We start from the raw sequence: 13,277 nt of genomic DNA, 5'->3' as shown, positions 1-13,277 counted from the left end.
AGCCTTCTCCCAAATTAATTTATTATTTAAATCACTGGCATTCAATGTGTGTTTACAATTCATACATCAATGCTCCTTGCATTCTGTTCTCTTATCCTCCCCTGCTCCTCCTCTTCTTCCTTTTTTTTTTCTTTTTTTGGTACCAGGGATTGGACCCAGGGGCACTCAACCACTGAGCCACATCCCCATCCTTTTTTCTTATATTTTATTTTGAGACAGGGTCTCGCTAAGTTGCTTGCCTCACTAACTTGCTGAGATTGGCTTTGAACTACGACCCTCCTGCCTCAGCCTACCAATTCACAGGGATTATAGGCATGCCCACCTTGCCCACTGCTCTTTTCTTCCTAAACAAAGTTTTCCAATAAAGTCTGGGAAGGGTAAATTGAAGGGATTTAGCAGCTGCCTAAGGGCCACACATAGAGTTTAAGAAAACCAGCCTTGGGGGCTGGGGTATAGGTCAGTAGAAGAAATTGCCTAGCATGTATGAGGTACTGGGTTCGATCCTCAGCACCAAATAAAAATAAATTAAATAAAGGTATTAAAAAAGGAAGAAGAAAGAAACCTAGTCCTAAGCCTGGAAGGAGATTTCTAGCACAGCAGCTGCCCCAAGAGTAGGAGAGTGAGGCAGACAGCAGCAGAGAGCCCCGGGAAACATTTGGTCCCTGAGGAAATGTGTTGCAAGGACCTTCTGGGCATCCTGGCCCCCAACTTTTGGAGTCATCAAACACAAAGGTTTGTTTTTTTCTGGGAGGAAGCCAGGCTTGTAGCAGAGAAGTATATCTAATAAAATTCTTTTCTAAAACATCATCCCAAACCCTCCCTACTTATGGAAGAGTATAGACAAAATGGCTGTGTGTGGGATAATAATTAAGGGGGAAGGAAAAGGTGAGTAAAGCAAAATAAAGAGATTGTATTTTAGTGTGTTCCTGATAAATATAACTTGTGTTACATGCTTATGTAAAACCTTATTTTATATAGAGGTATGAAGAGATGAATGATAAAGTGTCACTGAAGTATTAGTAATGGTTTTCTCAGAAAAATAAGATTTCAGATGATACTTTCTTCATTAAAAAAAATTTATATACAGTTGCCCCTCAGTATCCATGGAGGATTGGTCCCAGGGACCCCGAAGATATCAAAATCAGCAATGTCAAGTCACTTTTATAATAAAACGGCATAGTATTTGCATATAGCCCACACACATCCTCCAGTATACTTTGAATCATTTCTAGGTTATTTATAATACCTAAGACAATAGAAATGCTTTGGAAATAGTTGTGTTGTATTACTTAGGGAATAATGAGAAGAAAAACATCTTACACATTCAATACAAACACAACCCATTTTCTTGACTGTTTCTGACCTGGAATTTTGTTTGAATTCCTGGATATAGAACCCATTCATATGGAGGTCCAACTGTGCATATCTTTTAATAAGCAGTTATTATATAAATATAAAAATGAAACTTTCATATTGAAAAAATCAATCTGTGAGCATAAATACTTTTTTTTTAAAAAAAGGAAAGAGTGGCATCTAGAGTGTTTCAGTTAAAAGTAGGGAAAAAATAAAAGTAAAAATATCCCAAATAACATATCATAGAGAAAAGGGGGTGTGAAGGAGGATACCCTGCTTAACATTACACATGACTATTTCAGATGTTTTTGATGATTAAGCAAAGACACAGACTTCAAATAAAGAAAAATAAGTTTCTGGAGATCTAAGAACATGTTTGAACTGAATGTAAATAACATTTTGGTTTTATTCTTGAAAATCATGTTGTAGGTTTGAGGATATGCAAGGAAAGAATGAAATCAATAGTGGAAAGCTCTCTGCAGAACAATATACATATATGTCTAGCACTAGAATACTAAATGTCAAAGACATCTGGAAATGTGAGAAAATAATTTTATTAAGTAGGTGTTAAGTACATAGATGGGAATTCATTGTATGTTCCTCTTTACCTTTTTTGTATGTTTGAAATTTTCTTTAATCTTAAGCAAAAAAAATAAAAAAGAAAGAAAACCAACCCCTAAAACTGAGTAACTGCCTGTTAAATCAGTAACAAATGTTCAAAGAAGCAATTCAAATAACAGTACAGAAAAGACAATTTTGGTACTGTAGTTTCTTTCCTCACTGCTCGTACATCTCAGAAACTCCACATTGTACTTCAGACCAGAGGAAGAGGGTACCCTTCAGAAAGTGACATACTCCATTGTTGCCTGTGTAGTGTTAGATATGTTTGAAAGCAGTTGTGTAGCACAGGGTAGCAATGTGTCTGATGATCAGCTCTAACCCATTGGAAATAAGATGCTTTGAGTCTTATTTATATTATAATTATAAAAAGATTTAAGTGCCTATAAAAAAGTGTTTATTCATCATAGGGAGTTTAACTCTCTTGCAGTTAATAATACTAGCTGGTATACTTTTATTTTTTCTGCCTTATTTTTATTATTTACCTTGCCTTTTTAAATGCAACTTTCACTTTTCCTACTGTCAGATTTCATGCTTTGTTTCAAACTTGCAGTTGCACATTTTATTTTTATGTAAATTTTTACATTTTTATTTATAAAGCCTAAACTTTATCTCGATCCCTTTTTTTAAAAAAATATATTTTTGTTTTTAGTTTTAAGTGGATATAACACCTTGATTTTAATGTGGTGCTGAGGATCAAACCTAGTGCCTTACACACGCTAGGCAAGCACTCTACTGCTGAGCCACAATTCCAGCCCCTATCTCGATCCTATTCCAGAACATTAGGACTCATAAACTCAGATACCTGCTTTCCACTTTTTGTTTCTATTATAGTTTTTGTATTTGATTCTTAAAAATTTGCATGTAATCAGAAAAAAATAAAGTTTTATTGGAAAAATGACAATCTATCATCCACATATAAATAAAAGAATATTTTTAGCAATCTTTCTATAGGGTAAAAGAAGAAAGTCTCAAGGTATAACATTTTCTTAGAGGTGGGAAAAACCTAGAACTTGATTAATATGGATGTTTCATCAACAAAGGCAAATAGAGAATTTTGGAAATCCAAGATGATTGGATGGAACTTAGCATAAAGTTTTGATTTTTTTCTGTCTTAAACTTAGCCTTAATGAGTTTTGTCTTTATTTTTTCTTGACAAAAATCTTGTAGAGATTAAGAGAATGAGATTAGTGACAGAAACTCTTTAGGTGGCAGTTTATATTTGTCTAGAACTGCAAATACATTTTAACTTATTCTACTGTATTTCTTTTTCCACCTGAGAAAGGAGACAACTAATTTATGAAAGGCAGATTACCCTAGTACAAATTCCATGACTCTTAATTTACAGTGAACTGGAACAGACAGACCATTGCATGATCCTTGCCTTGACCTACACAGCTGTCCTTTCACAGGCTTCTCACACCAGGCTGGGAACAATGGATTCTCTACCCCTCCTCCTGTTGTCTATGGAGTTTCTCAGATGAGAGACCTGAATAGAGAAGAATAGAATAGATTGGATAGGAATGGTAAGCACTAGGTAGGATGAAATGTGGGCTTCATCTAGGACATAAGGGAAAACTGTTGAGCTGAGAAAAGGCAACTCCTTCCTGTAACTATAAATATCCTGATTGAGAGGCTGGGGCTATAGCTCAGCAGTAGCACACTTGCCTGGCATGTTGTGAGGCACTGATTTGATTCTCAGCACCACATATAAATAAATAAAATAAAGGTCTAACGACAACTGAAAAGTATTTTAAAAAATACCTTGATTGCCCTGTGTGGTTGACAAATTGATTCTGAAGACAATTCCAAAAAAAAAAAAAAAGATTCCAAAAACTTAGAATTATTTCCTAAGTGAAATTAGCATGTATATTTCTTTCTTTTTTTTTTTTTTAGAGAGAATTTTTTTTTTTAATATTTATTTTTTAGTTCTTGGCGGACACAACATCTTTGTTGGTATGTGGTGCTGAGGATCGAACCCGGGCCGCACGCATGCCAGGAGAGCGCGCTACCGCTTGAGCCACATCCCCAGCCCAGAGCATGTATATTTCTAAAATAACTTAGAGACAAATTTAATTTAGAGCTTTTAGTGTGCTTGATTCAAAAAGTACTAGAATTCATTTATAGTCATTATATTACCTTAAAAATGGTTAATGAAAGAAAACCAATGCAGTGAGGTGTAATTGAGCTTAAACTTAAAAGGAAAGGCCTGATTTCTGAATTTAGGTTGAAGCTGAGTTTTTAATCATCATTCAATAAAAGACATAAAAGTTTTCTTGACATTTTCAAGGAATATTGTGGAGAACAGAGTAAGAAGAACTTCAGTTTAAATGAGGGTTAATTTAATCCTTTGAAGGAAATATGTAGAATGTAAAAATGCCATAGTCCAACATGAAACTGAAGCAGAAAAACATATTCTATTCAAACAGTTTGATTAATGATGCTTGTGCTGGCCATATGGAAAATTCCTGGCACCTCTAGAAGATAAACCTGTTATTGACTCCTTAAGAAAACAACAAAACCCTCAAAACTCTCACCCCTCAAATTGCAAAGTATCATAACATCCTAATTTATTAAAATTAAATATAGGGGGGCTGGAGTTGTAGCTCGGGGAAGAGCATTTGCTTGGCACGTGTGAGGCACTGGGTTCAATTCTCAGCACCACATTAAAAAAAAAACAAAAATTAAAGATATTTTAAAAAATTAAATATAGATGAGTGGCTGGGGTTGTAGCTCAGTGGTAGAGCTCTTGCCTAGTATGTGTGAGGAACTGGGTTCGATCTTCAGTAACACATAAAAATAAATTAAATAAAGGAAGCAATGTGAAGAAAAGACAAGAAATGACCCACCCCCCAGACCAACCAAAGCCAAGCACCATTGTATCCTGGCGTCCACTGCCTGCATCCTGCAGCCTTCACCACTGTGCCCAAGAGAAAGGCTGACAAGGATGCTAAAGGAGATAAAGCCAAGGTGGAGGAGGAACCACAGAAAAGATCTTCAAGGTTGTCTGCTAAACCTACTCCTCCAAAGCCAGAGCCCAAGCCTAAAAAGGATCCTGCACAGAAGGGAGAGAAGGTACCCAAAGGTAAAAAGAGAAAAACTGATGATGGCAAGGACAATAACCCTGCAGAAAATGGAGATGCCAAAACAGACCAAGCACAGAAGCTGAAGGTGCTGGAGGTGCCAAGGAAGTGTGTGCATTTTTTGTAACTGTATACTTCTGGTACAGTTTCAAATACTATTTTTTATCAAGTTTTATAAAAATGCAGAAATTTTTTTAAAGCTATGTTGTTAGCACACAGAACACTTCATTGTTGTTTTCGTGGGAAGAAGCATACGTCACTAGCAGAATATCTCCAAAGCTGGATTGCTGTTGGGGAGAACACCTTTCTCTGACAGTTTTGAGAGACTTCCTTTTGGCTCTCACAAGGAGGTATTCCCTGACGTTGGTACACATAGCCACCTTGGCATAAATGCCTCCTCTCCCTCTCTGCCATCAGCACAGACTTAATTCCCCTAAACTCAGACCTGTTGGGACCTGACACCCAACAATTGGTTTTACCAGTGTTTGGGGCAATCTGGACTTTCCAATGACATCACTGAGATATAGAGCAGCAGTTCCTTTCTAAATTGTGGATCTTCAAATTTTGCCATTTTCATTTCATTTTCTGAAAGTCAGGGCCAGCTCATGGAACAATTATTAAACAACATACTAAATGTGAAATGTCAACCCTTACTCTAAACTCTCCCTATTCAGAGCATCAAAGGAAGACTTCATTGGGTTTTATGCTGGCTTTCTGATTTGGGGAGTCCATCCAAGAAGGGAGTTTGAAAGTTGTTGTATACTGTTAACAATTGTCTGCCCATGTCCTGCCTGAAATACCATGATTGTTTATGACAGGTATCTTTCATAAAGCTGGATACAGTTTGGCTTGGGAAAAAAATAGATATATAAGAGTATGTATCCATCTACAACTAAAAATTTTTAAAAATAATTAAATACAGATGATACTCCAAGTTAAAGCTCTTTGAGCTTATAAAATATACCAAAGAAAAAGGAGAGAGATTTGAAGTACAAATGTTTTATTTACATACTTAAATATTTCTTTTTCTGAACTGGAAACTTATTGTAATACAGACCATCAGTGCTGTTTTTCTCTTCAATTAGTACCATATTAAATGTTATTTTTTGTTTTGATGTTCACATAAATAGGAAAACATCTTCATAAGAAGTCTTCACTTCTATAATTAACCAAAGGGAAATTCAGTAACACTGCCATGTCCATTAAAAGTGCCAGCAAATGCCAGGTGAAGTGGCACAATCCTGCGATCCCAGCTACTCCTTGAAGCTAAGGGAAGAGAATCGAAAGTTTGAAGCCAGGCGGGGCAACTGAGCAAGACACTGCTTCAAAATAAAAAATTTTAAAAACGACTCAGGATTTAGTTCAGTGGTAGAGTGTCTACCTAGTGCTTACAAGGCCCTGGGTTCAGTTTCCAATAATGGAATAAAAAAAAAGTGCCAGTAAATGGATGGAAATATTGCTGAAATTCATACTACATATTATAATACTGTTTCCCAGTTGATTGATTATGCACATGTCATTGGGATTGGAAAAAAATCATGATTTTATTTAAACTTCTTTTTGCAATAGAGTCTCACTGTGTTGCCTTCTCTAGTCCTCCCACCTCAGCCTCCCAAGTGCTGGAACCACAGGTGCCACTGTGCCATTGTTATAGAAAAATTTGTAATGGAAACAAATTAATATGTAAGTATATATTTTAAACTCCCACTTGCAAAATTATATTATTTGTTATAAAAATTAAAAATCAGAAATGGTAAATGCAATTTTCATTGATTCCTGGATACTTTTTATTTTTCAAGATCTGTGCTCTATTATGTGCAATTCAATCCTTTTTGTGATTTTTGTTTTGAAAAAAAAAGTATTATCACTGCCAAAGTATGTATGGTACTGATTATTTTCTATGGGAACCTACTCTTTAGCATTCATTCAAACTGAGGACTTCTTACCATGAATTCTCTGCTGTTTACTAAGATTTATCTAATATTTAAGTATTCCTCATATTTATAAAGTGAATGTTATGTATGGATTTTCTGATGTACAAGAAGATTTGATTTCTGGGAAAATGCTTTCCCACATTTGTTACATTCATAGGGCTTCTCTCCTGTGTGAGTTATCTGGTGTCTAAGGAGATGAGATTTCTTGAAGAAGGCTTTGCCACATTCAACACATCCATAAGGTTTCTCTCCTGTATGAATTCTTTGATGTGTAACAAGCACAGATGTGTTGCCAAAAGCTTTGCCACACATGATACATTGGTACAGTTTCTCTCCTGTATGAAACCTAGAATGTTTATGAAGGGATGAGCTATACCTGAAGATTTTCCCACATTCCTTACATTCAAAAGAGTACTTAAACGTATTCGATTTCACATGTTGATTGAAGGAGGAGCTCCACATAAACATTTTCCCACACTGACTGCACTCATAAGGTTTCTCTCCGGTGTGAAGTCTCCGGTGGACCATGAGTTGGGCTTCACGTACTAAAGCATTCCCACAGTCACTGCACACAAAGGGTCTCTCTCCATTATGAATTTTCTCATGCGTTGCAAGGTGTGCCTTACTGCTATAGGCTTTCCCACAGGTGTTGTACTTAAAGGGGTTTTTCTTGTAGGATTTTTTTCATGCCTAATGAAATGAAACTTCTTTTTGAAGATTTTTCTACATTTACTGAATTCATAAGAGTTTTCTCTAGTATATCTTCTATTGTAATTAAATAAGTCTAAATCAGGTTGTAAGCTCTTCTCATACATTTTACTTTTATATGATTTTATTCTTTTAAGATTAAGATTTGTATTCATAACATAATGGTAGAGTCTCTCCATAGTCAGAATTTTACTGAACGTGAACAAAACTGACTTCAAAAAATTGTCCTTGCTGTCCTGATACTTCTCTGGTTCATCAAATGGGCAGTCAGCTTCTAAAAAGGAGGAGAGTAAAATACTCCTACTTATTTTCTCCCTCCAACATGTTATAGAGAGAAGCATCTATAGTTTCAAATCTAGTCTCTCATTCTGCCTTGCTCTTCCTGAGCTTTAAGAATAAAACTGATAATAAAGAAATTGGGAACAGATGGCTTACCTTGTGACCTGTGGAAAGATAGTAAAATGGGCATAAGGAACAAGCAGAGTACAAAGGAAATCAAAAGGCTGTTGGACAAGGGTTCAGGGTTAGGTCACAGAATGGGGAGACTCCACTGGGGAGCTCTGATTAACGGATAGGGTCACAAGGCCACTAGCAGGCAAGAGTGTTAAGGGAAAATATCAGAGAACAGACTAGGTTTGGAAGAGGCAGATAAGACAGCAGTGTGCTCTCTACCTAATTCTTTGATTGCCCTGATAGGATAGTTCCCTATTTCCCTTTTACATCTCTTTTTTCTCTTAATCATCTGGCACAAGGTCAATTTCCTTTAGAGATATTCTTCTATCTCAGGCCTCTAGCTCCATCTAAGCCATAGCTGAAGCACTCCTGTAGACAGGGTTTCAAATCTACCTCTGACTGGGACTCATCTTACATGTACCTGTAAGCCTAGGAGTACAAATGTCCAGCAGGCCATCCATAAACAAGTCATCCATAGCCCAGCCATAGATTCTACTTTCTGTCATTTTTATATATGACAAGTATCGGTCATATTTGTACTGGAAAAGGACTGTTTTCGATCCTCTTTCAATCTGCTTAACCAACTAGTCTTCTGAAAGCACTTTACTCTCATGAGTCACATTTTCTCACTTCTACCCTTAAAAACCTATAAATCCCAAATCTGATGTTCCATTAAAAAAAAAAACTGAGAAGAGTGAACTAATTCCCACTCTGGAGTTTCCTTTCAGTGGACTGTTAGTGTAGTATAACACCTCTAACTTCTTGCTCTGTGCCTTAACCTCTGTGTTCATATCATAATGATATGTGGAGCTGGACTAGGTGAAGGGCTACAGCCACTGGTACACACTTCATTGTGGAGTAATGGGGATTTGGTTCCTTTTCTTTTCTTTCTACTTAAACCAATGGGAAACAGCATCCTAGGCTACCTCTATAAAAAATAACCAACTAAAATACTCAGTGTAATCAACCTGGTAAACAATCTTACTATGCAAGATAAGAATTCACTGGTGGGATCTAAGCACACATTTTACTAGTCCTCAAGGATCTTCTATTCCATTGAGTCTGGATTCCTAAACACAGATACTCTTAAACTTACAATGAGGGGAAGGGGTTATATCCTAATAAAACCATAGTAAACTGAAAATATTATGAAGGTGAAAATGCATTTAACACACCTACCAAACACGCTAACTTAGCAACACAGTACACTGTAGAGTACTGGTCATTTACCCTCATGATCATGTGGCTAGTTGGGAACTGTGGCTCACTATTGCTGTCCAGCACCTTGACAGAGTACCACACATAACTGGCCCAGGAAAAGACAAAATTTTAAGTATAGTTTCTACTAAATGTGTATCACTTTGGCACCACTGTAAATTCAAAATTCATTAAGTTGAGTCTATGACTAGAACCTTTTGCTCATGTTCCTTCCTCACCTACTTGCCCTCTCTCCTCTCCTTTTATTATATCTAGAACTTAGATATTCTTCAGGGAAGAACTACTGTTCCATAATCACAAAAGGAGACTTCTCCAGTCTTTGTATATTTTAAACTTTAAGTTCCATTTTCTTTGGATGTCTAAGAGAGTCACTGCTGCACTAATGACCTTAATAATTAACAAAAATAAAACTGCAGTGTTAATGTGTACTCAACAAATGTTTCACATTCACTTGTCAAATTTGAAAATGTTTTCATATGACTATGTTTTGCTGTTCCAATTACCATTTATATACTTAAAAAATGGTAATGGATTCTTTGCTTTCTTTGAGTCCTTCTCAAAAAACATTTTAAAAAGTTTGCTGAATAGAACACCAAGAAGAAACATGCCCCACAATGCCTGGCTCTACAACAGTGAATTAATGAAATGTTCATTAAAGGGAAAAAGGAATGTAATAGCTCTTTTTCTTTATAGCATTATCATGAAAAATCATGCCTTAAAAGCCACAAGGGGGGCTGGGGTTGTGACTCAGAGGTAGAGCACTCACCTAGCAAGTGTGAAGCCCTGGGTTTGATCCTCAGCACTACAAAAAGAAATAAATAAAAAATAAAGGTATTGTGTCCAACTTTAAAAAAAAGCCACAAGGGGTGGCACACACCTGTAATCCCAGCAGTTTGGGAGGCTGAGGCAGGAGGATCATGAGTTCAAAGCTAGCCTCAGCAACTTAGCAAGGCCCTAGCAACTTAGTAAGAACTTGTTTCTAAATTAAATAAAATATAAAAAAAGGCTGGGGATGTGGCTCAGGAGTGGCTGTATACTGGACCGGTAGTCAGTGACGGGTAAGATCCAATTGCAATGGTACCAACCTAAGACAGGAGGCTGACGCCTTGAAGTCAGCTCATCCGATAACGGGTAAGGACCATATGTACTACTGGACAACCTAAGGCAGGCACAGTCCCTAAGCCACATGCTTGTTGTTTAAACAGAGAGGGGGAGATGTTGAGAGCCACAGCCGAAGGGGCCCCAGCAAACTTTCAGACTGCCAGCTGATGATTGGCTCACAGCGGCCCCAGCAACATCTAGCTGATTGGCTCCTCTGCGGTGATGCTCATTGGGCTGTTTCCCTGCCCTTTCAGACCACGGAGCTGCTCATTGGGGGACTTTTTTGGCTCCGCCCATGCGACCCAGCCAATCGGCCTCAAGAGCAGGAGGACTGGGGGAGGTGGAGAGGCTGGTGGTTTGGGGGGGAGAGGCTTGTGGGAAGCCGGTGGTGGCAGTTGGGCTCTGAGGGTTTTTCCTGAGGAGCTGTTTTGTTTGGCCAGAGTGGTTCTAAAAATAAAGTTCGTTTCTTTTGACAAGTGGCTCCTGAATTGTGACCAGCCAGACTGCGGCAGGAGTTAATTGTGGAGAGAGGTGGAGAAGAAGGGCAAGAAGCAAGAGATGAATAAATACTAAAATGGGTAAAGCAGGTCAGCTAGGAAACAAGTAAACTTGAGTGGAAAGTGAATTTCAAAAAGATATTAGTATTATCAAGTGAAGAAAAAAGATGCACTAGAAAATAGATATCCCCACATTATCAGAGAGACTAAAGATGGGTAAGGTGAGTGAAATAAATTCTTATAATTTTATGTTGTCTCAGCTTCCATGTTGCATAAAGTTTAACTTTCTTATACCAGAAATAGTGTAGTCAACTGGATTTCCACCTTATACAACTGCTTCCTGGTGACCACTTCTCTGGGGGACAGATAGATACAGTATACCTGATTGGCTCTGCTGACCTTCACACCCTGTGTGGACTGTGCAACTATGTCATAATAACCACCTCTCAGCAACAATGTGGTCTCTTGGAAATTGTGTCTGCTTGCTTTAAACCTACCAACCAAAACTTCCCCTGGAAAACTTATTTGGATAACACCCTGGCCCCAATGAAAGCACTGGCCCATAGGTCCCTTCTCTCTCCCTGCCTTCATGCCTGACCAATATGTGTGTGGCCTCTGGTCATGCTGAGCACCTCCCCCTGCCACACACACACCAGGACCCATAAGCAATAGAAGATTTCCATCTTATATGTCATAATTGTTGAAGGGGTACTCTCCATCTCAAGGACCCTGAATTAAAACAGTGGCATATATGACGGGAGAAAAGAAACTTTTTAAAAAAGGAAAATAATTGAGAGCATAATGTTACCAAAAAAAATTTTTTTTTAAACTAACATGTACTGAAGACTTATTATCTGCCAGCCAACCATTTAAAGTGTTTTATAGGTATTAGTTCATATAATCTTTACAGGAATCTGAGCTAAGAATTAATATCATTATTTTATAAATTAAAAAATTATGCTACAAAGTAATTTTCCCAAGTTTATACAATGACTAGTCCAGTAAGGTTTCAAACCCATACAACCTGACAACATTCTAAGGACTAACTACATAGAAAAAGATCTGCAATAATGTTGAGAAGGGAAGAAAAATGAGGGTTTCAGGAATTAAAAGAAAAGAATCAAAGCAAGGATCTGTAAGAACAGGCAGTGTGAGGAACCACAGGAAGGAGAGAGCACCTCCACATGGCAGCAGAGCAAGAGCAGAGACACATGGGCACCCTTTGGAAAGCTGATGATTACAGGAGTACCCACTCACTTCCAACAGTGTGTGACTTTTAAGAGGTGCTTTCTAAAAAGCATTCAAAGGTGCCTGTCCTTCACTGACCAAATGGGATCTCAGTTCCCATCTGATTTTCTCTCACTCACCTGGACGGCTCCAATGTAGGTTCTTTCCTTCTACAAACCATAGCTTTTGTCCTCGATTCACCATGAGGATCACTTTTGTTTTGGTACTTAATACACGCTGTTCATGGGAAAGCAACACACAAGCGGGGACAAAGTACTGGGGACAAACAGCTATCTCAGAACTTAGAACTGCCTCGAGTCTTTAAAGGCATTTAAAGGATGACAAGTAGGCTTTAGAACAAACTGAACGCGGAAGTACAGGGCCAATTTTATTAATGCTTCAGAATGTTCCCAGCTCTCACATGTCTTTAAGGGAGTGCACTATATTGGTACATTCCAAGTTACACAGTTACCACCCTCTGTCCTTACCCACTGAGATGAGGTTTTTATAGTTCTCCAACATCACATCCCAATACAGGGATCTCTGATCACAATCAGCACTGCCACTCCTCTGAAATGAAGTCCACAGCCACATCCTGGAATGTCACTGATTCCTGTAATAGCACATTCTTCTTCAAACTAGTGTGTACATTATTAGGGACTTGCAAGAGAATCATGATAATCTCTTAATATCACCTTGACTGTTGAGTGTGTAGAAAGTTATGTACAGTAACTTCTAGACACTTGATTCAGAAATAAACTTTGCAATAGCAATAAAAATCGTATTAAAAAGTCCAACTAGTGCCAGAAAAATTCAACAAGGGAAAGAAAATGGTGCTGAGACAATTAGATTCCCCCACACAGAAGAATAAAGTTGATCTCCCACCCACCTCATAAAACAGACAAAATATGAAATAAAATGGACTAAGGACCTACATGTCAGGACTAAAACTGTTAGACTCTTAGGAAAAAGACACAGGAGAAAATCTTTGGCAGTGGCTTCTCCTCCTCCTCCTCCTCCTCCTCCTCCTCCTCCTCCTCCCCTTCCCCCTCCCCCTCCCCCTCCCCCTCCTCCTCCTCCTTCTT

The 13,277-nt window shown here is 37.9% G+C and overlaps 1 protein-coding gene and 1 pseudogene across 1 annotated transcript; one reads left to right on the top strand and one right to left on the bottom strand.

The window, feature by feature from the left end:
- Positions 1 to 845: 845 nt before the first annotated feature.
- LOC113199801 (non-histone chromosomal protein HMG-17 pseudogene) lies at positions 846 to 6,365 on the top strand (annotated as a pseudogene).
- A 704-nt stretch (positions 6,366 to 7,069) lies between these two features.
- On the bottom strand, positions 7,070 to 12,868 carry Znf684 (zinc finger protein 684). Its single transcript, XM_026412891.2, is given in 5 exon segments — positions 7,070 to 7,653; positions 7,656 to 7,970; positions 12,333 to 12,418; positions 12,659 to 12,751; positions 12,753 to 12,868. Coding segments are annotated over 5 exon segments (1,194 nt in total).
- Positions 12,869 to 13,277: the final 409 nt, after the last annotated feature.

Source organism: Urocitellus parryii, chromosome 11 (assembly GCF_045843805.1).
Source record: "Urocitellus parryii isolate mUroPar1 chromosome 11, mUroPar1.hap1, whole genome shotgun sequence".
In the NCBI taxonomy this organism is placed as follows: domain Eukaryota; kingdom Metazoa; phylum Chordata; class Mammalia; order Rodentia; family Sciuridae; genus Urocitellus; species Urocitellus parryii.
The sequence above is the reverse complement of the archived record's forward strand: the minus strand, read 5'-3'. Positions and strand labels throughout refer to the sequence as shown.